The 13982-nt window shown below is 47.2% G+C and overlaps 1 protein-coding gene across 1 annotated transcript; it reads left to right on the forward strand.

The window, feature by feature from the left end:
• Nucleotides 1-236: 236 nt before the first annotated feature.
• Nucleotides 237-7473, forward strand: ENTPD1 (ectonucleoside triphosphate diphosphohydrolase 1). The gene is made up of 9 exons (XM_008935933.1): nt 237-364; nt 720-837; nt 2075-2225; nt 3124-3283; nt 3930-4166; nt 4691-4951; nt 5885-6004; nt 6193-6330; nt 6486-7473. Exons 1-9 carry the CDS (start codon nt 251-253, stop codon nt 6690-6692), a joined length of 1506 nt encoding a protein of 501 aa, XP_008934181.1. The 5' UTR covers nt 237-250; the 3' UTR covers nt 6693-7473.
• The last annotated feature ends 6509 nt before the right edge of the window (nt 7474-13982 follow it).

Below are 13982 nucleotides of genomic sequence, written 5' to 3' on the forward strand. Positions count from 1 at the left end.
GCACAGACAGCCCATGGAGATGTGGCACAGCCCTTGAGAGAAGCTCTGCAGAACACCAGGGCTGAGCTCTGCCATTAAGAAAACCTGCACAAGGATACGCAGCAGGAGATAGGAGCAGGGGTGGGCAAAGGCAGATGCTTCATAGTGGAAAAGGACTGCAGGAATGTGCCTGAAGACCTTTGGGGTGTAAGACAGGCTACTGAGATACCAACATCCTTTTTCTGCTCTAGTCACAGGTACCAAACCAAAGATGTCCTGGACAAGAAAGATTCTACTCATTCTGGGATTCCTCTCTACTTTGGCTGTAATTGCTTTAATTGCTGTAGCAGTGACCCAAAACAAGCCACTTCCGAAGAATATTAAGGTATTATGAGCTGAGACTCTCACAGGAAAACAAGCCAGGCAGAGGGGTTAAGCATGCATAGTGCTCCAGGACATGTTGCTCCCCTTGCTGGGTCTGGCTACCCTCTCCTCATGGCAAAACCAGACATGGCTTCACAGCGGATCATCTAAATAATCAGTCCCAATTTTGCTGCTTCTCTGCCTTTGTATCCTTTGGTGGAAACTTTGCACTGAAGCACTACTGAGAAGAGTGTGACACAGCATGTTCTCACAGCTGCCAGATAGGCTGTTCATTTCTGGTCCCCGCCATGCGTGGAGACCAGCACGTGCTGTGCTTTGGTGCCTCAGGTGCATTGACAGCTCTGTTCTGCCCACAGTACGGGATTGTGCTGGATGCGGGGTCGTCCCACACGAACCTGTATGTGTACGAGTGGCCAGCAGAGAAGGAGAACGATACTGGAGTGGTGCAGCAGGTGGAGGTGTGTAAAGTTGAAGGTAAGAGGCAAAAAGGGATCTGTGGAAGGGGCATGGGACATAGAAGAGATAGTGCAACCCAAGGGTCGGGGAGGAGGAAGAGGCTGATGGTGAAAACAGTGTTGTATCTGTGAGCTAATGCATATCTCACCGCTTCCCATGAGGAGCTGTGTATGCCTGACCTTCCTGGGAGGAAAGTTTGATCCACTTTTTCCTTTGCTTTTAGGATGCTTGGAAGTAAGGTCTTTTTAGGAAGAACTACACTGAAGAATGTATTTATATGAAATGTCTGTATGCACCCTTACTGAAGTGCCAATGATTGTTAGGCAGCAGGGAGGGGCGGGCATGGTTTGCTCTTTTCCACAGCTTCTGTACCAGCCAGGCACTAGGCTTGCAGGCCACAGTTGCTCAACTTATGTGTATCATGGTTTATTTTTTATTCTATTTATTTAGTGTGTAGATATTGTGTGGTTTAGGAAGCCATAAACAAAGCTCAAGGATGCACATGACAAGGAACAGAGTAGACCATCACGGATTGCTGCACTCTAGGGGGAGGAGGAGTGTTGTCAGAGCCTGCCTGGGGTCTTTTCAGGCCCGTCTATTGTGCAGGGAGAGCCATGCTGTCAGCAAGCTGCCACAACAGTTGCTCCACACAACAGCATGGCACCCAACGAGCAGTACACTGAACATGCAGCAACCTGGAGCAAACACAGGGCAGACTTTGCTGCAGCTCATGCAGACACTGGTCCTGGGGTATCGCATTCACCAGAATATTCATGGCAGGGAGGGACAATGAATTTTCCTTTGGGTTAGCATGAAAGGGGATAGCTGCAAAATACTCAGTGCTACAGTGTGAGCATGCAATACACAAGCAAATGACAACATCCTCCCCCAGAGGACTCAGCATAGTGAAGTGTCAGGGATTTTCAGGTACAAACCCAGGGTATACCCAGGCAGAAGCAGAAATGAATCTGCAGATTCCAGGGCATATTAAGCCAACGATCTGTCTCACAGCAGACCTCATCACTAGTTCACAGCATGCCTTGCAGAGAGTGAGTGGCAGATGGTGGGTGCTGTGGCCAGCCCCACATGCATCAGTCTTAACTGGTGCTGCAGGATTTCTAAAACTCTTTAAAAATGGGATGTCTGAATCTGATGCTGCTGCCTATGATAGTGATACGGTTTAACACAACTGCTTGTGACAGTACGCTGAGGTTATGCTGGGAGTTGGAGCAAAAAAAGTTTTTATTTCTTGCAGGCCCTGGGATCTCAGGTTACTCCCATGCCACGGAGAAGGCAGGTCCTTCTCTGGCCCAGTGCCTGCAGCAAGCAGAAGAAGTGATTCCCTCAAAGCGGCACCACGAGACACCCGTCTACCTCGGCGCAACTGCTGGCATGCGGCTTCTCAGGTACAGCAGGGCTTGGCCCCTTCTCCTGCACCACTATGCCTGGGACCACTGTGGACGCTCAGTGGGGGCTTCTTGGGCAAAGTCCTTGGAAATGCTGCCAGCTCACACTTGGCCCAGATACCTCCTTCTGCCACTGGCCTCTCTGAGCCCTGAGTCTCCCCTGCTATTCCCATGCTATTCCCATGCTTGCCAGGTCCATTTCCACTCCAGCCTTCCATCATCTCCAGCACCCACAAGCAGCACAGAGACACCAGGAGGGTAGCAGTGCCTAAGCTCAGGGGATACTCAGACATCCCCCACATCAAAGAGATGCTCAGATATCCCCCACAGTTTGGTATTAGGCCTGACCCAAGATTTTGGAGCCCAACCATATTGTGACTCCCTATATACCTTGACTCAGCCCTAGACCATCCGAGCTAAGGTAACTTTGTAATCCAATAAAGTCCTTTAATTCCAATTTGTCATTTTCATGAGGGTGTCCCAGAACTCTTGCCTGGCTGGGACAGAGAGCTAGTCTTATGCACATATTGCCTGGGAAACTCCCTGGGGAAACCAGAGGGCACAGATTTCTTCTGTAATGATGGCGAAGAGTGAGAGGAATCTCCATGGTGCAATCCTACTAGGGCACATGCTCCAGAAGGACAAGACAGCTCTGGTCTCTGCTCTAGGTACTGCTCTTAGCTGTGGGTCTGTAAGTGTCAGAGCTGGTCACAGCTGTACTGTCAAGGTGTGACAGAGAGGGACGTGGCCAGTTAGAGTTGGATGTACCCATATGAATGACTGTTCTGTTCTAATTAAAGCTTGGTGGGGAGTTGTGGCCTGCCTACTCAGAATAAAGCCCATAGGTTGCAGAGAGCTGTCAGCTGGAGTCACTCCATCCTTTCTTCCATTCATCCAGCTTGGAGGATAAAAGTGCAGCTGACAAAGTCTTGTCCTCAGTAGAGAAGACACTACGCTCAGCTCCCTTCAACTTCCAGGGTGCCAGAATCATCAGTGGTCAAGAAGAAGGAGCTTATGGATGGATCACCATTAACTACCTGCTGGGCAATTTCAAGCAGGTACTGTATCAACGGCAAGTCCGTGTTTGAATCATCAGCTTGTGCACTTTGTAAATCATGCCTTGCAGGAGGGGGTTGTGGGCACTATCTTCCTTTCTAAGCTGTTTACCAGAGATCAGGAAGCTGCACATCTTGCCTCAGCAATTACTGTGAGTACATCCTGGTACCAATACATATCAAGATGTACCACTTTAGTCAGACCTAAAGCATTAAAATAAATCACCAGCATCTTCGATAATTTTGCTTGGGTACAGCATTCTCCTCACTTCCTAATACAAACTATTGGTGTGCCTGCAAAGTTTGACAATTATTCTTTACTATTAAGCTTATAGATCATCTGGGAGCAGAAAAAGTAAGTTGACTACTTTTTCTTATAATAATTGCATTATATTTCATATTCTTAGTCCTCCTGCAAACACTAAGACATTCACATTCTGCTTTTCCAAGGCTGCATCTGTCTTGCATCTTGTTCCAGCTTTCATCTCATGCCCCCCTCCAGGTATTCCTGCCTTTCCTATGTTCTGTGCTTCTGCTTCTCTCCATACAGGTCCTTCTCTTTTTTATTTTTTTTTTTATTTTTTTTTTCTCCCAAATAATCTTCTCCATGCCTGATATATCTGGTTTACTTTGAAATATTTTTTTGAAGTCTGGGTGGACAAAACTTCTGCACTCCCTGAAATCTGTAAGTGAGACATCAGGAGCACTAGACCTTGGAGGAGCCTCAACACAGATTACCTTTGTACCAAATGAACTCTCTTCTGAGTCTTCAGAGAACCTGCTCTTCTTCCGTCTTTACGGCAAGGACTACTTAGTGTACACACACAGCTTTCTCTGCTATGGGAAGGACCAGGCTCTGCAACAGAAACTGGCCAGGGACCTACAGGCAAGTACATCTGTAATTGCAGGTGGAGATCCTGGACCCTCCCAGCTCTGACATAGTGGTACTGTAAAAGTTGCTGTGTCCAAGCTAAATGTCTCATCCCTTAGTCTGGGTTTGGGAAATGTCATTATCCTCTGTAAAGGCTGGACAGATGCCCAGAGAGGTGACAGTCAACATTCTCAAAAGTACTACAAATTTGAGGTGCCTTGATTCTTGGGCATGGGATAGCAGGAGTACTGTGCTGAACTGAAGTACTCGGAGGAGGTGATGTTTCATCATCTCTGAGAATCCTGAATGAACAGCAGCTTCACAAAATGTAGCTGAAAGTAACTTGCCCAGAGTCCTACAGGGAAGCTCTGTCAGTACTCACATCTCCAAAATAAGAGCCAATGCTTTAAACCATCCCTTTTACCCATTGTGTGTATCTTGGTGTGACAAGTGCTTTGTGGCCACCCTTCCTTGTGGCTCTTTCCCAGGGTGTTACTCTTAGAGTGAAGCATAACAGCTTGGGTTCATTTTACTTTCAGACTGCGGAGAACAGCACCATCTTTGATCCGTGCTTTCATCGGGGGTATCAGAGGACTATAAATATAAGTGACCTCTTCAAAAACCCTTGTACATCTGCCAAGGAAAAGCAATTCCCTTTCAACCAGCTGTACATACAGGGAGAGGGGGATTATCACAAGTGCCGAAGAAATATCCAGAAACTCTTTAACAAAACCAACTGTCCTTACTCCAGTTGCTCCTTCAATGGGATATACCTACCTCCATTACAAGGGGACTTTGGGGTAAGTCTTCACATTCTTCAACTCTCTATAACCCAGAATATAAGAAGAGCAGAAACTCTGAGTAATGCTAGAGTGTATTCTCTATGGGTGGGGCAGAAGATCATTTACAAGATGGCTCTTTGGACATGTAATTACAAAAGTAATGCTGCATTTGCTGTGAGAACCCCACCTGTAAGAGCTACCCTGTAAGAGTAAATACTGGCCTACTAGTACTGCACTGTTTCCATTCTAACCCATCTCCTGTAGGCATCTCCTTGGGTTGCTCCATTTACTGATGTATTTTGCAAGCAGTCCTTCCTGATGGCCAGCACCAAGGGCAGGAGAAACTGCTGCAGGCTGTGTATCACACACTGTTCCTGCAAACCTTGTCTCCTGGGGTCAGGGGTGGTACCAGATCTGAAACTCATCCAGAAGTATGTGAGTGTTACTGAAACCAATCAGTCAGTTCACCTGCCCTGCTTCCCAGATGTGATGAGGGGGCAGTGCATGCTCTGAACACACATCACATGTGTGACACCACACTGAACATCAGTCCCAGAGCTGCAAGACTTCAGTGGCTGTGACGCTTTCTGGGCCGTTTTTTTTGCTCCTCTTATTCAACTGCCAAAATGGGATCACATGGTGAACACTACTTGCCATCAAAACTGTGATCTGGCACCACTGTGTAGAGGAGAGGGATTTAATAAAGGTCTTCAAGATACTGTGGTTAATGAAGTTACTATCTCCACCTTCCCTTTGGGGTCTTTATCTCTCATCAGCTCTGAGTGTTGTGCCTCAAAATGACATCGCTCTTGAAAATATACCTATTATTGTGTTTGTGATGTTGGTTCTTATATTTCTATATCTGTAAATAAAACCATTTTCTTTTGTGGGATTTCTGCTCTCCTGCTCATGCCAAGGCCCAGTCAGGTTAGAATATTCTTTCTTCTTCAGGCTTTTTCTGCTTTCTACTTTGTGATGAACTTTTTGAACCTGACCAGTGAGCAAAGCCCTGTTGCCCTGGACAAAGTGACCAGCACCATTGAGAGCTTCTGTGCCCAGCCTTGGCATGAGGTGAGCAGTGCTTGTGACAGGGGCCTGGGGCTGCTAGGTAGCAAATTTTGCTGATATTTTTCTGAAAGATAAATGGCTGGGGTAAACATCTAAGGTAAGAGGAGGAAGCATCTGCAGCAGAAGCTCAGGTGCAAGTTGGAGCAGTGGAAAGCTGCATTTAACAGCCTGGTGACTTTCTCTTTCCCTAGGTGAAGACAGCACATCACCAAATAAAAGAAAAGTACCTGAGTGAATATTGCTTCTCTGGAGCCTACATCCTCTCTCTCCTGGAGAATGGCTATGAATTCACTGAAAAGAACTGGCAAAGGATCCACTTCCTTGGAAAGGTGTGTTTTGTGGTCAGGAGCACTCTACCCCAGCAGTTAACTGCAACCTCTGCTGCACAGCCCAGCCCTTTTTCCCCAGGGGTGCCACTGCCCTGGCAATGCTGCCAGCCATCCCTGCACCTCCCAGTGCTGATTCTGTTCCTCTCCTGTTTCAGATTGGCAGCAGCGATGCAGGCTGGACCCTGGGCTACATGCTGAACCTGACCAACATGATCCCTGCAGAGGAGCCTGCCGTGCCCCCTCTTTCCTACAGCAGCTACGTGGGGCTGATGGTGCTGTGCTCTCTTGTGCTGGTGGCCATGCTCCTGTTTGCCTGGCTTCTCTTCCACAAGCCCAAGTGCCTGCAGAAAGGGATTGTTTAGGAAGAGCCTTGTGGGTAGAAGGGCCGTGTCAACCCAGCTTCTCAGGGCTAGGAGACACCAGCAGAGCAGGCTGTACTGCAGAACCCTTCTCACCTCTCACTGAAGCTACTGACTGTGTACAACAAGGGCATTTATTTCTTCTGACTCACACTTGCACTGACAGATGCTGGGACATCAGGCTCGCCACCTCTCTCTGCCAAGGACAGACAAGCGGGTGTCCCCTCCTTGAATGGGTCGTACTTTCATTCAATGAAACTTTGCTGCTTGTTGTTTTTTTGCCTTGTGCACAGCATCATAAAGAGAAACGTGGCAGCAATCTTTGGGAGCCAGTGGTCTTGCAAGGGTAATCTCAGGGTCACACATCCCACTGAGCTCTTGGGAGTGATCACACAGGGTGATCCTGCTCCTCCTCTGCTGAAGCTGTTCCTGAGAGCCCTTCCCACACCAGCACACCTTTGATAGCCTCCCTGTGTCCTGAGCCCTTGTAGCCCTACAGCTGGGTGCGGCCACCTACACCCAGCTGGCCCCTGAAGGCTGGCCAGGCTCCCAAATGTGCCATTCTGGGAAAAGAAGGGATGATGATGAAGAAACTGAGTGTTCTGGTGGTCATCAGCCCTTAGCTGGGCTCTGGTGGCTGTCTGCTCCCTTTGCAGGTGGCAAAAAGCCTCTTTCCCATGTCTTCCTGATGTTGTTGCTGACCAAAGCTGGCTCACTGTTACAATGAGCCATTCCTGTATCCCCAGGGTGCATCAAGACGAGAGTTCCCAGCCAGGCATTGCTGAATTTTGTAGGAACAGCTCACACTGGCCAGGGATCCTTGACCAGTAGCGAGCTCTTATGCCAGCAGGAACTGTGGTGTGATCAGCATACCTACAGGTGTGCACCCACTAAAGCAATCCAGTGCCCCTATGCTGATCCTACGGCAGCCTCCAATCTACAGAAAATGTTGATTAGGTTATGTTCCTTTTTAAATAGACAACTGGCAGCAGTTAACCAGCAGGAGCATGCACAGATTGAACTGCTCTTTCCACCAGCAAAATCAGTGAAAATTTGCCTTTCCTTCCTTTGTGGCTTAGGCTTATCTCACAACCATGAAACCCAGGGCTTGTGAGTGCACATACTGCAGCCCGTCTTCTAGCAAACAACTAGGGTGATGCCACTGATCAAGTTTTTGAATCACTTTCTTCCATTTTCCATTCCTTGGTCCAAAAAAAGAGAGAGGTTAGTCAGAAATCCATTTTTATAAAAACACTTGGAAACCACTGGTGCCTGTCTACCTCCCATGAAATCTCAGTAATCTCTTCTCCTAATGACCTGTAAGTGCTGGATGCCAAAAGAAAGCAAGTATTGTTGAGAGAAAGGAATGGCAAATGCACATCTTCACCTGTTTTCCCAAGCAAAGCTGTAGAAGGCATGGAGGGGATCAGAATGTGCAACCCCAAAAAAGCCTTCTCCTTCAGGCATTCACAGACACAGAACTTGGCAGTTGCATGCTCTCCCAGCCTGTCCCTCTGCACAGTGCAGGCTGGAAAATGTCCCCCAGTTATTTCTACTTCATGCCTGGAAGGATCTAAAGGTGAGGGGAAAATCTACTCTGTCTTGCGGTAAGATCTTTGGGCAGTTCACTGTTCTTCCAAAAATCTGTCTTATTTTTGCTCTGAATTAACTGGCTTCAGCTTCTGTTGGACCTTATTCTGCCCATTTCAGAAAGACTAAGTAACTCTCTGCTATGAAAATCCATTTTTCTTTGTTGGTGCTTGCAAGTTGTCATTGTATCCTATTAAATAGATTGATCTTCACTTGTCCTATTAAATAGATTGATCTTCAGTCTGTAAACTACTCTGTGCTGGCCTCACTTGTAGCTGTTCACTCTACTTCCTTGAAAATTTTTACATCTTTCTGAAATTTAGACACCAAAGTTTTCAGCAGTGAGTGGTAGTAGAGTGTATACATTGTATGTACAAGTAATATCCTCTGGGTTTGATCTGCACTCTATGTTCCCTATTCTGTATCTCAGGGTCAGGTCTGCTCACTTAAGAGAAAGCTTTAGGGCCATTTTGTCCAGCTGGACTATTGCAACTTGGCCCTTTTTTCTCAGTCATTGTATTCCAGGGTGGCTGGTGTCTCACACTGTACATCACTGTCTCTTAACATGAGCCGCTTTGTCTTCCGCATGGCTCCACTGAAACACATGCTGTTCAAAGAATATTTCCCCAAGCAAGGGAATCAGATCAACCTGCAAACAAAACTTCCCCACACTGTTTGTCCATTGACCAGTTTTTGTTTTATCTGCAAATACGCCGAGATGTTGGAATTTATCTAGAGGAGGAGTCTTCCTCCTGTTTTCAGCAAAGATAGGTAGGCGGGAGATTAACAGTAGTTTTTGGTCGTGGCTGGAAGGCATGCAGCTCAGTGTGTGATAAGAGCTGCTTCAGCTCCCCAGTCAGCCCCTCACCCTGTGCTACCTTTCTTGCATATGAAGTCTTCATAGCAGAGTGGATGCCTGGAGAAGCTCCTTGCATGATCTGCTGCATCCTACCTTCCTGTGAATGGCGTGGAAACCTGCAGAATGGCAGTTCCTTTCCTGAGACCTCCTTGAGGATCTGGCAGCTGCTTAGTTTTCTCTATGATGCTTGAACAGGCAGATCCATTGGGGCATTTCAGAAACTGATGCAGAAACTCCATGAGGAAGCTGGTGCATGGAAAAAGCCTGTGCCAGTCTGCTCTTCTGGTCTCTGCTAAGGTTTATGCCAAAGGGGAAGGTCAAATACAGAACCTGGGAGAAGAACTTGAACAACGTTTTCCATCTTTTTTGCAAGTTCTATGGGATTAATATTGTTAGCTCTTAATTCTGAAGTCAGGTGATCAGCTGCTATCTTTGCTTACTCTCTCCTGCCTTCTCTTGTTCTTTGGTTTAGGTTTTGTTATTTTTAAAGCTGTAAATGTCACTTGAGTGCAACCTAAAGGATCCAGGCTAAGATAAATACAAAATATGTTACATTAATTTTAGGCCTTATGACTTTTAGACCACATTTATGAGTCAATCTCTTCAGAACTAGAACTTCTAAGAACACCAGATGTGCCATTTAAAAATCACTTGAGCAGGCTGAGGTTCTGGGAATTGGTTGACTATCATGATGAGAGCCTTGCATACCACTTGGGCCTTCCCAGAAAAACATATGATTTTTTTTTCTACTCACTTCTCCAGCTATTGCAGGGCTTTATCCATGGAGGCTACTTGAAATCCTTGGTCAAAAAGTTCAGTTTAATGGACATTCATTTCATTGCTTCTGTACTGCATCTGACTCTGTTGTATTCAGATCAAATGTGTGTTCCAGAGCCACCCAATGTGTACGTGAAGATCATTAATGATTGTGGGAGGAATTTCCAAATATGCCAGTAATAGTATAGTATCACTTTTCTTCTTTATGCTGTTAATCTGCCTCGCTGATAGTTATCTGTGCCTTAATTCTAATCTGATAGCTTCTGGATTTAATTTCCAGCCACTGGCTCCTGTACAGTTTTGCTCTTCTGGGTTAAAGCATCTTTTAACACCACATGTTCTTGTCTTGCAAATATTTATTGACTGATCCGCTCTGCTGGGCTGTTGAGACTCCAGACCTTGGTCCCTCCCAATATTCCATAGGAAGTGCTGAGATGTACTGCAGCAAAGTGGGATGAGTGTCTCTGGTTTGGGTTCAAATGCTGAGTGGTCCATTTTTTGAAAGGTTCCTTGCAGAAAGATTTGATAGCTTTTCAGGGTGCAGGAGCAGTCTGGTGTCTCTGGGACATGAGTTCCACGAGTGCTCTTGTGTTCGCTCGAGTGTCCGGTCTGAAGCAAAATTACCAGCGAGGCTGAGATCTTCACAGACCATAAGAGAAAGCCTGAGTGCCTGCAGCATGCTCATCGCTTGCAGAAAACAGTCAGTGCCCCACCACAGGCCCTATGTACCCTCTGCATTCCTCCATGATACAGCCATCTCTCTTCTGTGCATGTCCTACAACCGATTTCTCTGGCCCTACAGGACAGCACAGTGGAGTGGAGCCTCCACTTGGAAGAAAGCTTTCAGAAGTGGGGCCATCACCTGTGTGGATAAAGGTTGATCTGTGATGTTGGTGCTGGCCAGGGCTCCCCAGTTTCTCCAAGAGTGACTCTCAGCTTGATGGGTGCCCCTTCCTCATCCCACCCAGTTCTTCCTGTGCTCTGCAGGGGCTGCCAGCTCTGCCACAGAGCTCAACAGCCTGTTCAGCATGGACTGGGGGGGGACACACTGAGGCCACCCAGGCCATGTACTTTCTTTTTGCAACTCAGCCCTGATGAAATGGATCTTTGTTTTGATACACACACAAATCTCTGTATCCTTACCACAATAAAGACTTCTGAACTGATGCTAGAAAAGTTATCATGCTGTTTTCCAGAAGATGGGAACTTGCCAAGAGGGGAACGGAGCTTCTGGCACTAAACATGGAAAAGTCTCTTGATGGGACTTACTCTCTTGCCAGATGTCTGTTGTTGCTCCGGGTTGGATCTGAAGTTCCTGGTGGATGGCAGCATCCCCTCCTGGCAGGGAAAGGCACTGTGGTCCTTCCAGGGGCTTCGGTCATCTCACACGTGTGGCCTTGCTCCAGGGAAGGCTGCTAGTGCCCAGACCACTTCGTTCCTTGCTTTAGCTTCACTCTGACCTCCCCAAAGCAGCTTGTTCTCTCCTGCTGCACACTGGATGGCTTCGGTCCTCTGTCCTCTTTGTCTGTCTCCCTCCTCCAGGCAGCACCACTGGCATCATGCTGGCACTACAACCCCCCCAAAGCAAGTGAAGGGCAGGGGTCCTGTGCCCCCCATTCATGGGGCCATGTGGCTGCATGCCTCTGTGTGCAGCCACAGCTGCAGCTCTGCCAAGGTAAACATGCTTGTCCCAGTTCATCATTTTTCTTTCAGCACACACTCTCCCCAGTTTTCTCATTCTTATGGCTCCTAGCTTGAACTTTCCTCAGATTTTCCGATCTTGCCCTGGTAACAATATGGCCAGAATTAAAACAAACACAACAGGTGGAGTTCTTCCACGGCCAGCTCTGGAGGGATCTGCTCCTTGCTGCATGATGACTCTCAGCCATGCAGCAATGATAGGATGGGGCTCACATTCATATTCCTCTCACTCTCACCCGTGACTCGGTACATTCCCGCTCTTTCTCCCACTGCCTCAAGGTCCCTCCATCTCTCAACATCTGGGAGGGGGGAATGGATGTTCATCCATCCCAGATGGATCATCCTCATTTTCCAAATTAAGTCTTTGTTTACTTCCTACACTGTTTCAAAGAGCTAACGTCCTACATTGTTTGCTTCTGCTTTCATCAGTGTTTTTTAACACGTCCAAACTTATTCCCTTAAAGCTTCATTAGCATGTTGTTTTCCTAGAATGTAATAAGAGCCATTCAAGGTCAGCTCAGGCAGGCAGCACAATGGTACTCATCTCCAGCTGTGTGGTGGTGGTGGGATTTAGATGGACGCTTAGGGAAAAGGTGTGACCCTTCTCTTCTAGCAATCAGGGGTGTGAGAAATCTGGATCTGCATAACTGTGGTTGCCTCAGTTCTCTATGAATTCATCCTATCCTCTTTTGCACTCATTTAACTTTCAGCTTTGATGAGGTAATTTCATTGTGCCTTGTGTGCAAAACTATTTCCTTTTGTTTGATTTAAACCTACTGCCTGATAACAGGCTGCCTCCATCCCTATGCTACAGACAACGCTGACTAATTCTCCAGAACTAGTAGTGCGTGAGATGCATTCTCCGCCCACCCCAGATTTTGCTCCTGGCTCCTTTTTAGGATGTAATGATTTGACATTTATTTTTATTCGGTTATTTCTCATCTCAGTGTTGCTTGTCTCCATAGGAAAGTGAGAGCTTTTCTCATGTGTCCCTTGGCAGCTCTGCAGCTCCAACTCTGCCATTGCTGTCCCAGGCTACTGAAAGCAGCCTGGGAAGGGTAAGGGGAGGAGGGAGACAGACCAAACATGGGGTTTGTGCTATTTTACTGTGGCCCTGCCTAGAGCTCTCTGGCTGCCAAGTAACGCTGGCTAGTGCTGGAAACCTCTCCACCCCTTTTGCATTGCCTTGGTTGCTGAAAGCTGGGGAGTGAGCGGCTCCATGGGAACCCAGCAACCTTGGGAGCCATGATGTGTGGAAGGTGAGGGCATTTCCCACTGCTGCATGGGCTGCCAGCTTTGCAAAATACCACCAGACATGGCTTATTGTAGAGCTAGAGCTGTCCTACCATACCCATCTCGGCAGAGCCTTGTTTGCCATGCTCTGCCACAGCCTCAGCTACTTTTCCATGGTTTTAGTGCTGGGAGAAGCTGGCACCTCCATCACTGTTCCTTGTTACCTGGCTATAGACGGGTGTAATGCCATTCCCACTCCTAAATGTGTGTTGCGCTGAGACTGACTAACAGGGAGAACGTGGTGGGATGAAACTTAACTGGGAGAAGATATTATCATAGTTACAGCTATCTTTATATATGTATAATATTCTTTCTTGCTCTGGTCATATCTCTTCAGAAGATGTTTGTTCAAAACCAAGACTTTTACAGTTTGTTGGGATTTGTTGTTGTTGTTGTTGCTGGTTTTGTTTGGGTTTTTTTGGGGGGTTTTTTTGGTTGTTTTTTTTTGGTTGTTTTTTTTTTTTCCTTGAAAGGTTCCATAATTGAGAGGAGGGCACTATGCAGAGGACCAAGAAGGCCCAGAGACAAGAACAGAAAGGACCACTACAGTGAAGTTGGAAGAGAAAAAAATCTGGAGTGGGAAAGTCTGAGTAAGCCAAGACAGGAGCAGGCAAGCCATGTCCTTCACCCACCAGCCTGCACTGTCTGCACTGGAAGATATGAACAAGGACTCCCTGTTTTTACCACTGTTCTCCCTGGGAAACTGAGGCAGAAAGGTGTCAGCAGCCCAAATGGATGTGGAACACAGGTAGAAAAGTAGGGGTGCTAGGCAGCACTGGTAGAGGATGCTTTGCCTGAGGAAGAGGCAACCCTTGTCACACAGGTTAAAGCAACACAGTGTGGATCCATCCCAAGGTTGAAGGGCCTGCAGATGTTTAGCATGGTGCTGAGTATCCCAAGAAGCCCACTGCTGATGTCAGGAGGAGCTCCTTTCTAGCACAGCTTGGGCAGAGCAGCACAGCACACTCATGTTACCAAAGGGAGCCTTTCTCCTGGCACGTCCAGCCACGGCGGTAAATCTTTTGGCTATTTTTGCTCATGTTTGGGCTCTGTCATGGATGTCCTAATACAGA

Source organism: Merops nubicus, unplaced genomic scaffold (assembly GCF_000691845.1).
Source record: "Merops nubicus isolate BGI_N331 unplaced genomic scaffold, ASM69184v1 scaffold40392, whole genome shotgun sequence".
Classification (NCBI taxonomy): domain Eukaryota; kingdom Metazoa; phylum Chordata; class Aves; order Coraciiformes; family Meropidae; genus Merops; species Merops nubicus.